This window comes from Mytilus trossulus, chromosome 9 (assembly GCF_036588685.1).
Source record: "Mytilus trossulus isolate FHL-02 chromosome 9, PNRI_Mtr1.1.1.hap1, whole genome shotgun sequence".
Classification (NCBI taxonomy): Eukaryota; Metazoa; Mollusca; class Bivalvia; order Mytilida; family Mytilidae; genus Mytilus; species Mytilus trossulus.
This window is the reverse complement of record NC_086381.1, coordinates 46612968-46627716: the sequence shown is the minus strand read 5'-3', so window position 1 is coordinate 46627716 and position 14749 is coordinate 46612968. Positions and strand designations below refer to the sequence as shown.

Genomic DNA, 14749 nt, shown 5'->3' with positions numbered 1-14749 from the left:
TTTACCTCTCACTTTTATGACAGTCGCATCAAATGCTGTTATTTTTACAATTAATAAAAAAGGCAGCTTCTTAAAAAAAATTGTTTTGAACTCATGTTCCGTTGATGAGGATTTCTGGTTTGTGTGTTTAGTTCTATATTTTACAAATACAAACAAACTATAAAAGTTGAATGAAGGTTAAATTAATAACATTTTATTTACCAAATTCCTGAAAATTCAATTTGAATATAATGTTTGTCTCATCCTTTCTGTTATGTTATCTTTCATCGGAAACACAATTAGATTAATATATGTTGATAACTCAAGAAGGTATGAAGTTTTAAACGGATGTTCATCCTTGCGTCTATTTTTAAAACAAGGACATTAAAAGTCACTGATGAAAAGTTTAAGCTTATTTTTGTCTTTGCTCAGCCTATGTATCTGCTGTTTTGTAAGTTTGATTACTGCTAAGACATAAAATTAGTAGTCATTTTTTACACTGAGAAATTCCTGTGCCAAATCAGGAAACGACAGTCGTTTTATAATCGTTAAATGTGTTCGAGCTTTTGATTACGTAAAAATACCTTCTAGGAATGTATTTGTTAATTATACATGTCAAAAGTTAGGTTATAGTTTTGTGACTTAAAGAATTCCATGAGATAGAATTTTGACATAAGATATGAAAAAATATGTTTTATGATATGCTTAAGGAAACTTTCTAGTATTTTTCGTTTTTTGTTTGTACTAGTATAAATGATAACATTTCACTATTTTCTCTTATAGGAGTCTTAATGGCTAAGTTGACAAATTGATTCTTATAAACACAAAAACTTGTCATTTGTGAAAACAATATGAATAATGCAATAAATCACTTATACAAATAAACAGTATTACATATATTGATATGTATTATACACTATCAGTCTTGTTTGTTTTTTTTTGCCTTAATCACAATATATATAAGACTGTTTATTTGTTTATTAAGTGATTTATTGCATTATTCCAATTGTTTTAACGAATGACAAGTATTTGTGTTTATTTGAATCAATTTGTCAACATAGTCATTAGACTCCTATAAGATAGAATAGTGAAATGTTATCTTTTAGACTACTAAAAAAAATCCGATATATCAATTAGTCTTCAAATTTGAAATCACCAATCAATCAATTAATCGAAATGTGTGATTAAGGCAAAAAAAAACAAGACTGATAGTGTACCATGATGGAGGTGTAAAGTGAATCTACATTTAGCGTCAACTGTTAAACATTCAAATTATCTGGAATGTAAGCATATCTACACGGCCTTTTACCATCTCTTTAAAGTGTGTTTACGGTATTTTTCAATTAGCCGTACACTAACCAGTATATCGTATTTTTTCATTGCAGAGTTAACTAGTTTTATTTTAACACATTGCGTAAATTCTATCATAACAAAATGAGGAATGGTAGTTGACAAATCACATGATATTTCTTCGAAATAATTAATGACGTTTAGATGGATTAAGGTTATCATTAGAGCACCAGGAAATATTTGTACATATAAATACGAGAGGCACAACAGAGGGCGTTAACAGGACAAAATGAAAATGCGTGTTCCTTTAAGTAAGGGTTTTCAAATATTTGTTTCAAGGAAAATATTGAAAAAGTCCTAAATTTTTTATTAGCATATTTACACTAAAAAAGTAATGGTGACATATTATAAAATAAAAATAACAAAACACTTTGACATAATATATTAAGGTTCGGGTCTTTCTATTGTACAAGATATTCATACTTCTAATCAACTTGAAATAGGACCATTTAATACTGAGCTGTGTTAACATAATTAAAAAACTACGTAATACCATTTATTTGTTAAAAGAGGGACCAAAGATACCAAAGGGACAGTCAAACTCGTAAATCTAAAACAAACTGACAACGCCATGGCTAAAAATGAAAAAGACAAACAGAAAAACAATAGTACACATGACACAACATAGAAAACTAAAGAATAAACAACACGAACACCACCCAAAACTAGGGGTGATCTCAGGTGCTCCGGAAGGGTAAAACTGTTAATACTTTGACTCTGATATAAAGTAGATATATAGGAGTGCCTCCAAAGTTCCTGGACTTAAAATTCCCTAAACAGTGCATGAAATAATGCATTTCAAAACGATACGGCAAATTCATTATACCTTCTTTTAATGATACTCAATCAAACAAACAATCCTACAAACCCGGCAACACTTAATTTGTTACTTTTAATGGTTGTTTTTGTAAATATTTGGATAAAAACGCTTCTATAGCAATTGCATTTAATTGGTTATGTTAGAGGAACTCTATTGATACGAATGAAGGAGTAATTGTTTATGATAATTCAATTGAAGTGTATACCATATTCATATTCATCATTCAAATAAAGATCTAGCATTTCAATTTAAAAGGATGTCTGTTTTTCAAACAGGAAGAAAAGATTTGGTAGTTATTAATTTCAATCATGCCTCTAAATGGCTTAAAAACAGAATCACAACTTGTCTCTTCATTTTTACATTGTATGATTCATAGATAAGTAAGATAAGTCTCATTTGTCGAAGTCGCGATTCTGCTCTATTTTGCTCTCGTATAATATCTCCGATTCTGATATTTAAAAGCAGATTTAAAATGTCAATAATGAAACAGATGTGGCCATCATTTTAAAGCACATGAATCAAATACGTGTGAAAATAAGATCTGAAATATTGTTTGCACTTCTACATTTTCTATCTTAGTCTCTTATAAATTCTATTTATCAGTTGGCCATCTTATTGTCTTTCTTTGAATATTTTTTTTATTGTCATTTATTATTTTATTTCAAACATGAAAAGCCAGTAAAAAAAAATATAGTCTGATGCATATATCAAAATCATAAACCTGTCGATGGAAGAAGTCCGTATTGTAACGACAATGCTGTCGTCGAGTTTGATCTCTCTGACGTAAACCCAACATATCATATTTTAGCCCTTAAGCTTTGACGGTTAGTCGAACAAAGAATGATTTTGTTTATGTTGCGCTTAGAATTCCAAAAACACGTCGTCAAAATAGTTCTCTGAAGTCAGGTATATCACTATGACGTTATAGTATTCTGTATTGATTTTATAGAATCTTAAACTATTTTTTGTATTTAATAAGTACAACTTTTTGATTGTTTGTCTTAAAAGCTTTCCTGTTCACTATCTTACGTGGAACATTATGTCTGAAGCATTGTCTTCCGACAAAGGACATATAGTCCGTGGAATGATAAGTGGGTTAAAATAACTTCTTGTTAACTGTCGTAATTCAAATCTACTTACTTTGTTGGAATATATTTATAATACGCGAAAATATGAACAAACATATATTGTGTGATTGCTAATACGTCAACTGTTTATAAAATGATTAGAGACTAATTGACTAAGAACGTTAACAATTACAATTAACCATACTGCTTTAATAATAAGGAAAATCAATACCAAATAAACTGATCATAGATACCAGGACTAAATTTTATATATACGCCAGACGCGCGTTTCGTCTACAAAAGACTCATCAGTGATGCTCGAATCCAAAAACGATAAAAAGGCCAAATAAAGTACGAAGTTGAATACCATTGAAGACCAAACATTCTCAATTTTATTAATTAAAAGTTGAGGAGATGTGATATAAAAAGGTATAACAAAAAAAACTACAAGGAAAATGCCTAAAGGGGAAGACCACTAAAAGAAAATGACAAAATTAAACAATCAATTCACGATGAGAAGTGAAAACCAACGTCCATAGTCCTGACTTGGTGTAGGCATTTCCGAAAGCCTTTTAAACCCCAACTTGAATGTGAGTTGTTTTAGTGCTGTTCTATAAACAATTTGGTAAACGAGCCAAATAGACATAAAATGTTTATATGACAATTTTTGTGATCCAGCAGTCAAAACTGTTCAATATATATATTACAAACAAATTAAAAGAAAATGACTATAAGATTCAATAAAAATACCATCTCACAACGCCAACAACAGAGTGTAAATGAAAACACTAACTCATCAAAGATGCCAAGACCATTTTTTTAAGCAGTAAAAGTTTCGTCTACAAAAGACTCATTGGTAATTATTCATTAGAGTAAGCTTACTAACTAAAGCGTTGAGACAACGGAACTGCAGTTAGCAATTTAATTTAACTCAAACGTGTATACGCACTTGCCATTTTTACAAAAAGCAATCATGGTAACAGAAAGAAAAAGAAAAATAAGTGACTATTAAATATTGAGTTCATATTCACTTGAAATGAATATACCTTTTGGAACCTACAGTTCAAAACTATATAAATGTATACTACATGTGAATGTCAGATTAATATAATATAGAATTGAACTGACAAATTATCTGTTAATTTTTATCAGTCCATAGACCAATTCATATTTTTTTTTTTTTAAATCGGCTGGGGTGGTGGAAGGGGTAGAAAAGATTTACAAAAGTTGTAATTAAAAACTGTGAATGAATATTGATTATAGAAAGCAGGCATCGGATGAAAAATTAATCTTCTTTAATAGTTGTAGGATAAATATAAAGGGTGAAACACGAAAGCTGATGCCGATATTGGAAATCAGTCTGTTTCGTAAAAATAGGGGATCAAAGACAGATGACTCAATGCGCTATTTCACAAACACTAGTGCTACAGTACCATCTACTGTCTATAATTTGATGTTAGAACTAAGTTATTTCAGAGCCTTTTATAGCTGGTTTTGCGGTATGGGCTTTTCTCATTGTTGAAGACCTATAGTTGTTAATATCTGTGTCATGTTGGTCTTTTGTGGACAGTTGTCTTATTGACAATCATACCACATCTTATTTTTTTTATATTATGTTCTTTTTTAAGGTGCAACAAGTATATCGATACATTTGGAGCTAAAATCATTATTTTAACATTTTTAATGTATCTTTGATGGTATGAGGCTTTTATTTCTTCTCTGTTATACCTTCCAAAAAGATATATGGGAATTTATTTTAAAAAAGTTCATGGTTTTGATATTTATTGCGTTATATTACACTTTATTTACAAGCTATGAAAGAACAAACTTCAAAGATGCTTTGATAATAGAATCAATTTTAGACACTTCATTCTGTCAAAATACCTTGATCAGATGTTGATAGATCTAAAACATCAAAACCGAATATATCTAAATTCGTGACAATTCTTACATCTTTCAACAGCAAGACCTACAGGCGTGAGCTACTTTTTGATTTAGTTGCGAAAGGTTGTTCAAAAAGTTGCACATGTATTTGACAGTCAAGGCATGATGATTTAATGAAATAAATATTTTACAGGAATATGGCATGTAATTCTCCACTTTGTGGCATCTGCTATTCCAGACAAAGGTTTGTACCATCTACTGCATGGTGTTTTGGATGTAATGAAGGACTCTGTAAAAAATGTAATGGATATCATGTCTTGAACAAAGCATCGAAAAGTCATGGAATTATACCTTTAAACGAATATCAAAAGTTACCTGTTCGTGTTCGTCAAATTTCCGACTCCTGCAAATCTCATAGTGAAAAATATCAAGCATACTGTCATGAACACGAATGTTCATGTTGTACAAAATGTATCATAGAGGAACATAAGAACTGCAAAGATCGCACAGACATACATGATTTTATAAGCAGCATAAAATCTTCAAACATGATTTTGGAGATCGAAAATTCATTGCGCGAGGTAACTGAAAATTTGAAAAAGATTCATGAGAATCGCACGGTAAATTTATTATCACTCACACTCTACAAACAAGACATTGAAAAAGAAATTCGGAAATCTAGAAATGAAATGAATGAACACTTTGATCGTCTTGAAAGGGATTTATTGACAGAACTCCAAACAATTGAAAATGCCGAAAGAAGAAAAATCAACAAAATTTTGGAATCTGTAGAGCGGAAACAAAAAGAGATGGATGGGCTTCAGATAAGTCTTGCAATAATAAAGCTGCATGCATCCGACCTACAAACTTTCCTTGTCAGTAAACAAATTGAGATTGAATTGGTGAATACAGTCAGCATCATACAGTCTATGCAAGATAATAGAGAATTATCAGATGTCATCATCTTTTTCCAAACTAATGATAAAACGAAAAGTCTCGGAAATATTTGTAAATTTGGTGAAATTGTTGTTCAGATCAGTAAAAGGAATATGTCTTTAGTAAGACAGACAAGCAAACAAGCACAGGCAAGAGTTGCTGATGTGACCAAGTGTAGCCTTTACCATCAGTATGACATAATAAAAACTGAGAAAGGTTTGTTGAGATAATATTTTAGTTTTTGATGACGTTCTTCCTTGGTTCCCTTCATAAATACGTTTTTTTTTTGTGACGCTCTATTCACGAATCCTCACAATTTCAACACTTTCGGGATGGTTTTTTTTTTTTGCACTTCGGTGTTTCTGTTGTTTCGTTGTTTTCCTCTCTTACTTGATGTTTCCCTCAGTTTTTGTTTGCAACCCGGATTTGTTTTTTCTTAATTGATTTATGACTTTCAAATTGCGGTATTCTACTGTTGCCTTTGTGTACGACCGATTGAAGAGTTCTTATGATTTGTTGCATGCTATTGATGTTTTATTAGAGATTTAGATTAGATGACATTACCAATCTATCGGATCGTATCTTAAGTTGGATTGTTGTATTGAAGGACGACGGAGGGGAACAAAAACTGCATGGCTCGTTAAATACAAATACTTTGTTTTAATAGAAGCTATTTTTGAATTAGCACAAACTGCTATTTTATTTTTTTTATTTCGTACATTGTTATTAAATTAGGGATGCTTTAATTTGATGGATGTTTTTTGTGTTTTTTGTATATGTTTTTTTGTCTTGAGTGATGACTGCTGTAACCATATTTGATTATTTTACCGATATTTCTGTTTTGTTCGCGCACCGTTTTACAACAACTGTCATAAAAGTTGGAGGTTTAGCACTATAAAACCATGTTCAATCCACCATTTTCTACATTAGAAAATGCCGGTACCAAGTCAGAAATATAACAGTTGTTTTCCATTCGTTTGGTGTGTTTTATCCTTTGAATTTGCCATTTGATTAGGAACTTTCCGTTTTGAATTTTCCTCGGCGTTCAGTAGTTTTGTGATTTTACTTTTTCATTGACAACAACCTTTTAAGGAAATAATTAATTCTGTTACCGGTATCAACTGCATGGATCACTTATTTTGCTCGTCATTTCACTTGAGCAAAATATTTATCTCTCGAACGAGTAATTCTGAAAGATACTAAATCAAAACTATTTTTCAAAAAATAAAACAATATAGAATCTGAAGCGAAATCATATTCTGATTTTGTATTGAAGTTATCAGGTTAAAACAATTTTATTTTTATTTCTGGTGAAGCAAAGGAGGGACGGAAGATACTAGAGGGACTAGAAAACATGAATCGCACTCTTGCAAAGAGATACTGTCTATGAGAAATCCAGATTGGTGGGATTTTATCATGAAATGATGTTTTGTGTTCTTCAAATCCATATATCTCAATGAAACTACAGGTTAATGATTAAATTTTCAGTATTTAGTTACAGACAGGTCCAGATCAGACAGAATTATATGAATGACCTCCTCTTAAATGTTTTTATACAGATTTTGGAAGTTTAAGATCAAATATATCTTTTAACAAAATAACTTTAGCTTTTGTCAAAATTGGTTGAATAATTAAGTCTTCCCTATATTAATCACGGTAGAAAAGTACAGTCTACACAAAATAAGAATGCCAAGTGTCGGATAAAAATTTTGTTCAACGAAAGCAATTAGTGCTTTGTCAGGCATCGTTTCAGGTTTTAACTGGCGCTCAGTGTACTTTGCACTATGAATTGTATGGTCCATAATTCTTTTTATCCTCTTATTTAATGGGAATATTTTGTGAGGCGATTGTCTCATTTCGTCAGTGAAAATTACGCCACTACACTAATAATACTCCCCTTATATGAGGCCTTCTTAAAGGTTGCATTCCTCCAACATTTAAGGATGTCTGCTGGTCATGTTTTTGAATTCTTGTCATATTTTCGATTTTCTCAGGTTTTATCCATCCAAATGTATTAATTTTTTTTTTACACGACACCCCTATTTTGTCTTCATAAATCTGTTCAATAGATCATTTCCGATTTAGTGATCCGGCGGCATGAAATCCTTGTTATTTTTTCTTGGTTTAAAGGGTAAAAAACAATTCCAATGTTAACAAATAGTAAAGTCTGAAGAAAACCCTTTTCCCGCCATTTTCTAAATGTCTCGTATTTTGAAAACTACACACGAGACTAATGATTTTATTACTTTATTTTGTTTAAATATCAAAGTTGTTTTCATTTTAAGCAACCACATGAAATCCTTGTTATTTTAAATTAGAGCAGCAGACATCCTTAAATCAAATAGATAACAATAACACAATACACAACAATTACGAATGAGTTTTTTTTCTAGATAATAGTATAAAGACAATAATAGTGTATTGGCTTGACGTATAAACGATATAAGGATTCAGCCGAACCAGGAAAATGCTCGGCACGGCCTTGTATTAACCCGTTTCTTAGCCTCATCATTACAACGTTGATATGTCAATATGAAAAAGAAGATGTGGTATGATTACAAATGAGACAACTGTCCAACAGAGACCAAAATGACACAGAAATTAACAACTATAGGTCATCGTACGGCCTTCAACAATGCGCAAAGCCCATACCACATAGTCAGCTGTAAAAGGCCCCGAAATGACAATGTGACAATTCAAACGAGAAAACTAACGGCCTTATTTATGTAAAACAAAATTAACGAAAAGTATATATGTAGAACATAAACAAACGACAACCACTGAATTACGGGCTCTTGAATTGGAACAGGCACATACATTCATAATGTGGCGAAGTTAAACATGTTAGCGGGATCCCAACCCTCCCCTAACCTGGGACAGTGGTATAACAGTACAACATAAGAACGAATTATAAAAATCAGTTGAAAAAAAAATCTTCAGATGGACAAAAATACAAGTGAACGTGGCCGGGTACTTGTACATCCAAACAACAAAAGATACTAGGAACAGATCAGTGAGTTCTCGCAGTTATCTGACAGCTAGTTCAATATACTATTATGCTCTATAAAACCAAAGTTTCAATTTTATATGCTACAGTCATGCATTTTAGAGTTTTAAAAAATATCTTTTTTTCGTCCGTTCGGCGTCCGTTAGAGCTATCCGGTAAGGTCTGACTGCAGCATTAGATAGTATAATAATGATCTTTTGGCACTAATTTTTAGATCAGTCCAAACAATTGTTGATATCAACATATGATTCAACTTGCATACAATTTGGGTATGAATTGTACATATGAAAGCGCCTAAAAACAGTTCTCCATATCATTATATTTCTACGGGACACCACTCTTTTCACACTAATTTTTGAATTTGTCCAAGACATTGCTAATATAAACATAATATGCAAATTTTGCCAGAATTTTATGGAACTTACATAATGTAAGTTCCATAAAATTCTGGCAAGAATTGTATATTAAATAGTGCTAATAATGCAATTTTGAACAAAACTTTAAAAATGATTGATATGATATATTAAGTGTCATAAAAAAGCAGGCAAGAATTGTAAACGTGAGACCAGACGGATGAACGCACAGACGGACGGTCAAAAATACGAACGCCGCCGAAAATTTCCATTGACCCTGTAATGCGTTACGCGGGGTAAAACAATATATACATATACGATTTATCCGGCCTTTTTGCCGTTTGCGCCCAGCAAATGTGGTCAAAAGACTTGTTTCGCTCTGAAGTCAATTAGTTAATTGTGTTATTTTTCACAATCGCTTTCAAACAAACTATCAATATTAAGGTGCCACAAAAATGTATTAATTTTGATCTAAACAATAACAAATGTAACCAAAACCATGACGAATTTCTAGACTCTTAACTTAATCATGGCAATCGCTTAACCAAACCATACCAATTTAGATATCTTGGTTATCTTGCGTAAATTTCTTTAAAACAACAATTTCAATTTCGATTGTTTGACTTACAATATAGATTCAAACATTTAATTTGCTTTTTTTTTGTTCATTTGGGAAGCACTGAGTCATTCGTTTTTGAAAGTTTAATAACTTATCCATGACCAGCTTAACCAAATTATGACAAATCACTGTAATAAACGCTACTCAATATGACAACCTTACTACCCGTTGGTCCATAGTGCAAAACAACAACCATCGCGCTTTAGCGTGAGACACCATCGTACTTTAGCGTAGACCATCGCACTTTAGCGTGATCATCGCACTTTAGAGTACCATTGCACATGTTGCACTTTAGAGTCCTACATATACATGATTAATGAGTTAAAGTCTGAGGTAAAACACAATGAATTTATTCAAATTGTCATTTATTTCTCATATATATAGCCTTTGTTAGTCTTGTATTATTTTAATTTTGGTTTCTTGTGTACAATTTGGAAATTAGTATGGCGTTCATTATCACTGAAGTAGTATATATTTGTTTAGGGTCCAGCTGAAGGACGCCTCCGGGTGCGGGAAGTTCTTGCTACATTGAAGACCTGTTGGTGACCTTCTTCTGGTTTTTTTCTTTGGTCGGGTTGTTGTCTGTTTGACACATTCCCCATTTCCATTCTCAATTGTATAGTCAATTATATTTTCACTAATAATTTTTCCAGATATATATGTAGGACAAAAAATTGTTCCTATTATTTGACATTCCGTGATTGAATACATATATATTGGACAGTTTAGACAATCCACGTCACCGAAAAAGAAACGTTTTTGTTTTAGTATAAATTTCATTGTTATAAGAATTGAGCAAACATTTATACAAAAAGCAAGCAAGATAACCAAACCTTTAAACTACTAGCATTAGTATGATATAGCTTAAATTGTTGCTTTTTAGATAACAGAGACAATTCACAAAATCTTTAATATGACCATTTCAAATAGACAGATCTGTGAATTATTTGTAAACATCCCGACACAAACACTGTGTGTAACTCAAACTTGATTGAACTACAAATAGAGCATAATTGGTTAGCTCTTACACTAAATACGATCGTGTATTTTCTGATTTGTTGTTGTTATAAATAAATGATGAGAATAAGACACCCGTTGTATTAATTAATTTGACGACATTTACTTGATTAAATGAGCTCACAATATTGGCACGGTACAATTCATTCTCTTAAACTTGTAGTTTGTTTACTTTCTTTTGTACTGTTCGTTGTATATTTTTGTACTGTTCGTTGTGCAAAAGCCTATCAATATGTTAGAAATGAGTATGACACAAGTTTTCTAAGCTTTTTTAAGCGAGTTCTAAAAAATTTCAAGGAAAATTCGCCTTTAACATACGTTATATTCATGGATGTTCTGCACCAGTATATTTACGGATATATAACGTAATAATAGCAAGCTCACCAAAAAAATTGAATATGCATGATATGATGGTGGTTATACCAGTTATCAATGGTACCATGATTACAATTAATACACCAGACGCGCGTTTCGTCTAGATAAGACTCATCAGTGAAGCTCAGATCAAAATAGTTATGAAGCCAAACAAGCACAAAGTTAAAAAGCATCGAAGACCAAAAATTAAATAAAAGTTGTGCCAAACATGGTTAAGGTAATTTATCCTGGGATAAAAAAAAAATCCTTAGTTTTGTCAACAGGAAATTTATCAAAATGACCATATGATTGATATTCATGTCAACACCGAAGTGCTGCCTACTGGCCTGGTGTATAATCATTGATATTCGAGTAGACATCTACGACTAGCTTGCATTTTTAATTGTAAATATCATCTATATTAAAGTCATTTAAAATTTATTTTCAGAAGTTTTATGTCGAATTAACAAATAAAACAACAATGCAAATTCGTCGCACCTTTAAAAATTCTTCATCAGAAATGGTTGCACTTACAGTGATAATTCATTGCATCTATAGTTAACGGGAATCGCAACCAGTAATAAAGGTTATAGATTTTGCTGCTTTAATACCTCTGTTTTTACTTGAATCCTGTTATTATACATTAAAAAGTTATATTCTAATGAATTTGTGTTAAAACATACATTCAAATCAATTATTTGGTATTTCAAAAAAGTAAACAAACTCAGTTTTCCCCCATAATCGTTTATTATACTATAGACGTACTCGCATACAACAGTGAAAATGAACTTACTATATTCGCAGTTTATACACACTACATTTTATGTCATGATTAAAAATTATTCGAATTTCACTTTAGATCCTTGTTTCATTGTCACGGTGAAACCAAGTGAAGATGCATTCAACTTTGGATTAGATGGACGATATAGACTGCGTCTTACATCGAGTTGTTTTATATTAGAAGACATTGAGAAAATGACATCAAAATGTTGTTGGCCATATGACATAGTACGAAAATATGGAAAGACAGGAATCCAAAAAGAATTAACAATCACTGTAGGGAGACAGAATGTTTTAGGTGAAGGTACCGTCGAATTTAAGTGCAGTTCATTTTTTCACCCAGGTAAAATTATCCGTTTTTTTCAAATTATTATAAAAAAGATGCAATCAGATCTCAAACATTAAATTTAATATATGTTTGAATATTTCAGCGTGTTTCTGGACATATGATCGCGTTTTATAAATGTATATTAAAGATTGTTGTGACGTCGGTCTATTGTTTTGTCCGTTTTTTATTTCTGTGAGAAACCATTATGTTAGCCTTAAATCTCAAGTATTTATAAGAATAACCATCCTCTTTCTTAAAAATATTGTACAGCTAAAGGTAGCATAATTACATGTAAATTCATGATAGTTCAAGAAATGAAAGAAAATGAAAAAAATCGAAAACACAAATTTTAACTCCACAAAACATTTTAATTAAAGTCACCTTCCAAAACTATAATTTGGTCGCACATCAATACGGTTTCAAATTGGTTTTTAACACTGCTAAAACTTATTTCACAGCCAATTTTCTCATTTGTCGGGTTGTCTCCCGTAACACCAAATAGGTTGATAATTCTCTTTGTTGCTTTTATGTCTTGCTTTTTGCTGCAAAATATTATCCTTGTTTGTCTCTTTGGGTATTAAAATCGAACTCTGGTGTTGCTCTTATGCTTTTTGTGTGCGCTAGGGCATATATTTTCCGTTAATACTATCAAATGCGGTTGGTGTCTCCAAATTGTTAAAGACAATGAAATTATAATCGACGAGAGCAATGTTAATTTAATGATTGAAACAACACAATCACTAATAACAGGGGTTTAATCGTAGATGTGGTTGTAGAAACAGAAATCAATAATTTAATTTATTAATATGAAGTAAGTCATGTTTTGGTTAGACAAGACGTGGAGGTTTATCACAGTTGACGAAAAATAACTTATCATAAACATTAGGATTGAAAGTATGTAGGCCAGACATTCATTCTGTCTACAAAATACACATCCGTGATTCTAGAATAATAGAAATAAGTTTTGATAATAATATTCTAATTAATGTAGTTTTTCCAAGCAGGAAGTTGGTATAGATACCGATAATTCATCCTTTTAATCATTATGTTTTTAGTTTTGTTAAAAAATGTATACCTGTCAAATACTAAACCTCTGGGGTTGGTTTTCTTAAAGTTTCACAGTTTGTTGCCATGTTTTGTTAATAATTTAATTGATCTCTGCAATTTATTTGTGAGAAAATAAATGTTTAACTTGAAGGCAAAACAACAAATTAAAAAGGACATACTAGTTATAAGATAATTAATTGTTTTAGAGTGTTGGAATGTCGAACATTCGCCATAAAACATTTTTTAGTTAATTTTATTTCAGTTTTAACGTGTGTTACTAATAACTAATTGTCAAAAATGTAATAGAAATTCAAAGGATATTGTGTTCATCCATTTCACAAAATCAGTATAGAAAAGCAAAAAAAGACACGCAAAAAAGCAAAAGAACAACGCTTGTCTTCCTGCTCATCATACTGATAGGCTTCCGACGTAGAGTAAAACAAAGACTACCTAACTGCAAGTTTAGGAAGGCCCCTAGCACCAGTTTGAGAAGGATTCTTTGCATGATAATTTAAAAACTTTGTGTGTATGATGTTTCATCCCCAAATCATAAGCGAACATGATGAAAAGTAACACAGTTTTTTAAAAAAAATAGTTCCTATGCATAGTTGTTATTATAAAAAAGAAAAGGATAACACTACAGATGTTGGTTCTCCAAATGCGATCAGTAGGTCATGATTGTATCTGAACTAAATTCTTCAGAATATATTTAACAACCCAATCTTGAAAACTATTGTCAATAGAGAGAACCTTTAAATAAAAGAATGATCAAGTAGACAAAATATAAAAACAATAGTCAAACACGACCAAAATCGTCTGTTAAAAAAGAGGGACGAAAGATATCAGAGATACAGTCAAACTCATAGATTGAAAGTAAACTGACAACGCCATGGCTAAAAATAAAAAGACAAACAGTCAAATAATAGTACAGAAGACACACAAAATCGAAAAAAAAAGACTAAGCAGAACGAACCCCACCAAAATTGGGTGTTCTCTAGTGCTCAGGAAGAGTACGTAGATCCCTCATTTTAATTAGTAATTATAAAATTAAGCATTTAGCACCTTAAACTTGTAAACCAAATACTGGAGGAACATTAGCCGGAATCTGTTTTTCTATGCGTGTTTTTCAATAAGCAAATTAAAAGTATTCTTTCACTTGTCCTTTTGTAAATTTAAAATTTTATGTTTGATCCATTTTAATTATAATC

At 31.3% G+C, this 14749-nt stretch overlaps 1 protein-coding gene across 1 annotated transcript; it reads left to right on the top strand.

Annotated features, from left to right (window-relative positions):
• Nucleotides 1-363: 363 nt before the first annotated feature.
• On the top strand, nucleotides 364-12930 carry LOC134683942 (uncharacterized). Its single transcript, XM_063543254.1, has 3 exons — nucleotides 364-430; nucleotides 5294-6252; nucleotides 12246-12930. The coding sequence occupies exons 2-3, from the start codon at nucleotides 5298-5300 to the stop codon at nucleotides 12569-12571; spliced, it is 1281 nt and encodes a 426-aa protein (XP_063399324.1). The 5' UTR covers nucleotides 364-430; nucleotides 5294-5297; the 3' UTR covers nucleotides 12572-12930.
• The last annotated feature ends 1819 nt before the right edge of the window (nucleotides 12931-14749 follow it).

Excerpts from the sequence above, each read along its gene's own strand:
- LOC134683942 (XM_063543254.1), top strand. The coding sequence starts at position 5,298 with ATGGCATGTAATTCTCCACTTTGTGGCATCTGCTATTCCAGACAAAGG. Across the intron at positions 6,253-12,245 it reads CATAATAAAAACTGAGAAAG|ATCCTTGTTTCATTGTCACG; the intron begins GTTTGTTGAGAT and ends ATTTCACTTTAG.